Genomic DNA, 6,556 nt, shown 5'->3' on the forward strand with positions numbered 1-6,556 from the left:
CTTCCATTGGACTAATAACCTACATCAGTGATCAGTAAGTGAATTTTCATCAAATCAGGGTATCATCAGCGAAAGGGAGAGCCCCAAGTGCAACTCGTGATCACTCAGCATAAGGCACTGGTGGCAGTGCATCTTACTCCCACATGTACAGATCTGCCATCTTTCTCCAACCTGTCAGCCTCACTGCCTGGGATGATCATGGAGCAGATCCTCCTAGAAGGTATGCTGAGCCACATGGAGGACAAGGAGGTGATTTGAGACAGCATGGCTAGTGGCCTTCGATGACAGAGTGACCACATCAGTGGACAAGGGAAGAGCTACAGACATCATCTATATGGACTTGGGTAAGGACTTTGACATGGTCCCCCACAACATCCTTCTCTCGAAACTGGAGATACAGATTTGATGGGTGGACTGTTGAGTGGATGAGGAATTGGTTGGATGGTCGCATCCAGAGGGTAGTGGTCAACAGCTCAATGTCAAGAAGGAGATCAGTGACAAGTGGTGTCCCTCAGGGGTCCGTATTAGGACCAGTACTCTTTAATATCTTCATCAATGACATAGTGGGATGGAGTGCACCCTCAGCAAGTTTGTGATGACACCAAGCTGAGTGGTGCAGCTGACGTGCCTGAGGGACGGGATGCCATCCAGAGGGGCCTGGACAAGCTCCAGGAATGGACCTGTGTGAACCTCATGAGGTTCGTCACAGCCAAGAGCAGGGCCCTGCACCTGGGTTGGGGCAACCCCCAGTATCAATCCAGGCTGGGGGATGAAGGGATCAAGAGCAGCCCTGCCGAGGGGGACTTGGGGGTACTGGTGGATGAAAAGCTGGACATGAGCCAGCAATGTGCACTCGCAGCCCAGAGACCAACTGTAGCCTGGGCTGCATCAAAAGAAGTGTGGCCAGCAGGGCACGGGAGGTGACTCTGCCCCTCTACTCTGCTATGGTGAGACCACACCTGGAGTACTGCATCAATCTCTGGAGCCCTCAGCACAGGAAAGACACAGACCTGTTGGAACAGGTCCAGAGGGCCACAAAAGTCACGAGAGGGATGGAACACCTCTCCCAGGAGGACAGGCTGAGAGAGTTGGGGTTGTTCAGCCTGGAGAAGACAAGGTTCCAGGGAGACCTTATCGCAGCCTTCCAGTACTTACAGGGGGCTTGTAAGAAAGATGGGGACAGACTTTTTAGCAGGGCCTGTTGTGATGGGACAAGGCATAACGATTTTAAACTGAAAGAGGGTAGATTAAGACTAGACATAAGGAATAAATTTTTGACAATGAGGGTGGTGAAACACAGGCCCAGGTTTCTCAGAGAGGTGGAAGACGCCCCATCCCCAGTAACATTCAAGGTCAGGTTGGATCGGACATTGAGCAACCTGATCTAGTTGAAGATGTCCCTGCTCATTGCAGGGGGATTGGACTAGATGACCTTTAAAGGTCTATTCCAACACCAAGATTCTATGATTCTCCTCGCATTCATTCTCTCAAGCCATCAACTGAAAAGCACCATTATGCCTGGATCAATGACAGCCTGCAGCAGCTGAGAAGGCTTCTCCAGCAGAACCCTGAGCAGCAGGCAAAGAACCACCTCACAGGACCAGAGGAGTCAAGGGAGCTTCGCCCTCCCCCTTTTGGGAAAAAGCCTCCTGCTCTCTGAAGTCAGAGGTTGAGGTACCATGTCAGCCTTGGGACTGGCAATGGAGAGACCCTCCCAATACACTTGCCATACTTACTTTTTGGTTTGGTATCTCCAAAACTCTCTCCTGGGCTCATGCGTCTGCTTCCCAGCCTTAACACACAGTCCTCCTCTAACCAAACCTCTCTTCCATTTCCCTAGACCACCAGAGACTTGTCATGCCTAGAGAAGGCTGAGATCTTGGGAACAACTGAACGTTGCCTCCTTAGCAAGGCTGAAGCAGCCAGGCAAATCACACGCCCTGCCACAGAGTGCAAGAGCATGCAAGGGTCCCAGATCCATGAGCAGGGTGGCACATAACAGGGTGCAGAGGCCAAAGCCAGGTAAAAGATTCTCTCTTTGAGAAAGAGGCACACCTGCTCAAGCATCATCCCAGTTTGTGGGGAGTCACTGTTGCAACAGCTCATAGCACTAGGACCCCAGTTGCCACATTCCTGTCTGTCCTCCGTCAAGATTAGGAAATCCATGCCCAAAGAGGAATGGATCCTCACATCTTTAAGGTCCAAGTTAATCCCCACCACCACCACACTCATCTCCTCCTCTTTCTCAGACATTGCCTCAAAGAACAGCCAGGTCTTCATGGCTGGTTACCACCACTGTCTCGATGCTGTAAGCACTTGTCTGAGCTCAGCTGGTTCTTTGCTGAATCAAAACACCAGGTCGCACACCTACCTTGCACCAGCTGGAGACTACCACTGGGATGAGGGCTGCTGTTGCTCCAGTTCCTTCTCTCAAAGTCTGGCAACCCCAAGATGACTTGTCTACCACTAAACATCCCCCAAGCCCTGCTTTTTTCTGTGTAGCTCCTCCTTCAGCCCTGCTCCCTTCGGGGCCTGCCTTCACTACAACTCCAGAAACTCAGTCCACTCCCTACAGGGCACTGACTGATCGCCCTCCAACGCTTACTTCACTGCCTCCACAGAGGTCCCTCCCTTAGCTCTCCTGGACTCTGGAGACTTCTCCAACTGCACCCAGACATAGAGGCCTTGGTGAGCCACCACCTGAAGACCAGGACTCCTACTGGGGTTCACTGTGGGACAGAACAGGGCAGGGAAGCAGGGACAGGGCCTGCCATCAGCTAAGGCTCTGCCCTGCACTTTAAGGGTGGAATGTGCAAACTCTGACCTAAACTTTCAGGGGCCAGATTCTGCATCCTTGTTTTCAGGGTGAGATAATCAGTCCCCAGTGAGGTGCCTGTTCCTCTGTTAGTGCCCAGCTGTACAACGGGGATACACAGGAAGATCCCAGTACATTACTTCCAAGTGATGACACCTTCCTGCCTTCTGTTCCAAATGAGTTGATGAAAAGGTCTACATAAGGGTGCATGCTGGAATAGGAAACTGGCCCAAGAACTCAGATCTTCCCTAGTCCTGTATTCCTAATGCATCTCAAGTTTCACCTAATACTGAAGAAGCTGAAAGGTCATTCCTAACAATGTCAGCCTCCGTTGCAGAGAAATAAGAAAACAATGGAAATACTCCCTGGCCATGCAGGCACCCCAGAGGCCCAATTCAGGGTGGCACAGATGACCAGGCAGCAATAAAGACCAACCAATCTCCCTTGAGTGCACAGCAAAACTACAGCTATTAAAGGGTATTCTTGCAAAGTGGGTTCTTAGATCTTCTTTCACAGTTTCCATGTTGAGCATTATCTCATTTTAAAATTATGTGGGAAGGCTATTAGGCTGTTTTCTATAAGAAAATAAAGCCTTAGAATTAAACACCAAGTTTCTCCTCAGCAATCTCCCAAGGATATGAGGTAAGTTACTTAACTCCACAATAGGCACAATTAGGTTAGCTGAAGGTGAAGACTGATCCAACAATTCTTTACAGTTTGTTTCTTTATTCAGTAAACATCTAGTTACAAGTTCCACAAATTAAAAAAGTGAGGGAGCTGATTGAAGAGGGGTTGGGGGCAGGGAGGGGGGCACAGGCTGATCCAGCTTTTGTTCTGCTCCTCCCTTCTCTAACGCACACATCCTTCTGCTTCTCCATAGCTGCACCAGGGAGCAGGGGGGAAATCGAAGCCTCTGTCCCGGTGACGGGACCGACATGGGGTTCTAGCAGAATTCCCTCATATTTCTTTCACAGGGGACTAAACACAAACTTCAGAACCAGCCCAAGCCAGCACAGAAAGAGTGGAAAGGATGGAAGAGGCAAGGTGGCAGCTCCTCATGCCCACCACTACTGTCAGAAAGAACAGAACCAAGGGAGAGCAGAAAGGGAACGGGCAATTAACATGTTCCTTGCACATCAGTGAGATTCCCCATGCCCCACTGAAGCACCCAAATGGGGCAAAAAAGAGCAATGCGGAAGATTAGTTGCTTTGTTTCAATTCTTAAGTGGAAGGGAGGTTAATACTAAATTTGAGGAAGGTCCAAGTGTTTGCTTTGAAGGGGCTTCAGAGTTTCACTGTTTGTACCTGTGAGGAAGGGAAACACAGAACATGAAAAAGAGTAAGTGGCGACTAGAAAGCAGCACAGAAGACAGATAAAGACATGTTTAAATCTGATGTCTAGACCATTTTTTAAAAAGGAAAAAGGTCCCTTTTCAAGCATTACATCACATCCTAGTAAACCCTGTTCAAGACAGGAGACCAGACACCAGTACCTATTTATATTTCAAACTGGACTGACAGCAAATGGTCTCCAAGTTCTATACAATGACAGTATAAACGCTCTACATATTGCAATTCTACATCATTTCATACCATTTCAACCATCAGTTAGGGCTGACACCACACTTTTTTGTTGATGACAAAGCTAACTTAAACAGCTTTCCACCTTCCCATTCAGAACAATGTTTTCTCAAAATTCGCATCTTCCCCTGCTCTCTAGATTAAGTGGGAAAACCTATTTCCAACAAACACTTCAAAATAATGTAAGATCAGGGCAATGAAAAAAGGTGATTATATGGCTAAGAGGCAACTGTGCAGTGGAAGGTGAGGAAAAAAGCTTGTTAAGACTTACAAGAGCGTGTAGGTAGATTTGGGGGTGGCCACGCTGCACCCCCCACAAGGTCTGCTCTGGGTTCACCAATCATACCGACGGGACTGTCTGGAAGGAGAATCCTCAGGGCCCTGGATTGCAAGACGAGTCCCTTCAGCTCGGCGGCCACTGCTGCCTTCATGGCGTCGGTAATCCAGCCCCCGCTGCGGCCGGAAACGGGATGTCTCTCGCCTCCACTCATCATCAAATGCGGCCGCATCACCTATATAAGGACAGAACAAGCTCAGACGGGGAGGAGGAGGGGAAGCAGCACCTGGGTTTGCTGAGAGGAGGACACAGACAGTACTCACTTTCATCCATGTTGATGTAGTCCTGCCTCTCCTCCTGGTCACCCGTGCGATGGTTGCGGGATCGCTGCATGATGTGGGCCCGCTCCCTGATGTGGTGTCCAATCGACATTTGTTCCAAGCCACTGTCTGAGTCCCTTACAGTCCGTCTAGTCTCACGGATCTGAGGGCAGATTCCCGTGTAGGATCAACATTGTAATTCATTCTCCCAGCCCCATAAGGCACTCCTATTGCTGCCTGCAGTACTTCAATCATGTGGCGCTGCCACCACTCCCAGGATGTCAGATGCAACATAATGATGAGGGAAAAATGAATTCCCCCTGCCAGCTCTTCCCATCCCCTCCCAGTGGCCCTCAGCATGGTTCAATGAGTCACAATGCACTCCTCAAACTGCAGCTGACTGCAAAGCAGAAGTGCTGTGGGTGGCCAGCACTGAGCCACCAAATGAAGTTTATCCACCCACAGCAAAACCAGCAGCCTTGTGCTGGGAAGATACACTGCAGCCTCCTCCTTACCCCGCCAGGTGCTGAACGCATCTCTGAGGTCTCTTGATAGACTTTGGGCCCATCACCCAGGTTGGAATAGGAGATGACAGTCGAGGAGGTAAATGTCTGGCAGTTTGCACCACTTGTCATATGCTCCTGCAAGAAGAAATGGGGAACGGTATAAAAAAGGAATGAGAGGGAAGAAGAGATGGCATCTAATTCTCTCTCTATACAACGAAGTAGGAAGAAGTTACAATAGAAGGAATATAATCCCCATGGGTCCACCTTTCTGGAGAATACATCTTTCTGTTAAATGAATTCTTGTTTCTTGCTGAACAAGTATACCCCCACACTTCCTTCCTTACCCATCTCCCTTCCCTGCACTCAGCAGGTATGCCTCAGGAACAAGCTCTCTAATCACTCCATACTGGTCAGCAAGCAAAGCTTACAGCCTCTGCCACCTTGGCAGCTCGAGCACAGCCAATACCAAAGCAGCACAACAAGATGGGAGACATTAGAGAGGATGGCAGGACCAGCTTCAGTACGCCTCACAATACAGACTGGCTTGTAGAGCGTTCTTACCATGTTTCCAATCATGTCATTCATCATCCCAAACATATCTATAAAGCCACCTGCCTGATAAAAAGGAAAAGAGAACACAACAATAGTCAGTTGGGAAATATACAGGAGGAAAGAACAACAAACTATCTGCAAGGGACAAAAACCACCTGCCTAAGAAGAAAAACCTTGTTCTCTTCCCTTTCAGCAGTGCAGAAAAAACAAGATTTGGGGTTGCTGTTCTCTCCATTCTTTCAGGTTGCATTGCCTAAGTGTTCTTGCTCGCCAGATCTCTGAATACAGCAAAGGCTGTTCTTTTAGTTTGGGTTTGACTCCAGGGACTCAGCAAAGCTGAGAGAAGAAATCTCAGGTATGTACTTATAGTGATCTTAAACCTAAGGCAGTCCTCTCCTCAATGATGTTTTCACCTCATCCCTGTCAACTCTTAACTTAAACCACAACGAAGTTTCCATTGATTGTATTCTTTCTAACATAATAAAAAGTTTTCTAATTTTCCCTA

At 48.7% G+C, this 6,556-nt stretch overlaps 1 protein-coding gene across 1 annotated transcript in view; it reads right to left on the reverse strand.

Annotated features, from left to right (window-relative positions):
• Nucleotides 1-3,521: 3,521 nt before the first annotated feature.
• MLF2 (myeloid leukemia factor 2) overlaps nt 3,522-6,556 on the reverse strand; it is a 6,750-nt gene continuing 3,715 nt past the window's right edge. Inside the window, exons 4-8 of the mRNA XM_010286892.1 lie at nt 6,061-6,114; nt 5,509-5,634; nt 4,997-5,156; nt 4,668-4,908; nt 3,522-4,120 (exon numbers count right to left, since the gene is read on the reverse strand). Coding sequence (XP_010285194.1) covers nt 4,730-4,908; nt 4,997-5,156; nt 5,509-5,634; nt 6,061-6,114 — 519 coding nt within the window. The 3' untranslated portion in view covers nt 3,522-4,120; nt 4,668-4,729. The remainder of the gene's footprint in view (nt 4,121-4,667; nt 4,909-4,996; nt 5,157-5,508; nt 5,635-6,060; nt 6,115-6,556) is intronic.

The sequence above is a fragment of the Phaethon lepturus genome, unplaced genomic scaffold (genome assembly GCF_000687285.1).
Source record: "Phaethon lepturus isolate BGI_N335 unplaced genomic scaffold, ASM68728v1 scaffold19705, whole genome shotgun sequence".
Lineage (NCBI taxonomy): Eukaryota > Metazoa > Chordata > Aves > Phaethontiformes > Phaethontidae > Phaethon > Phaethon lepturus.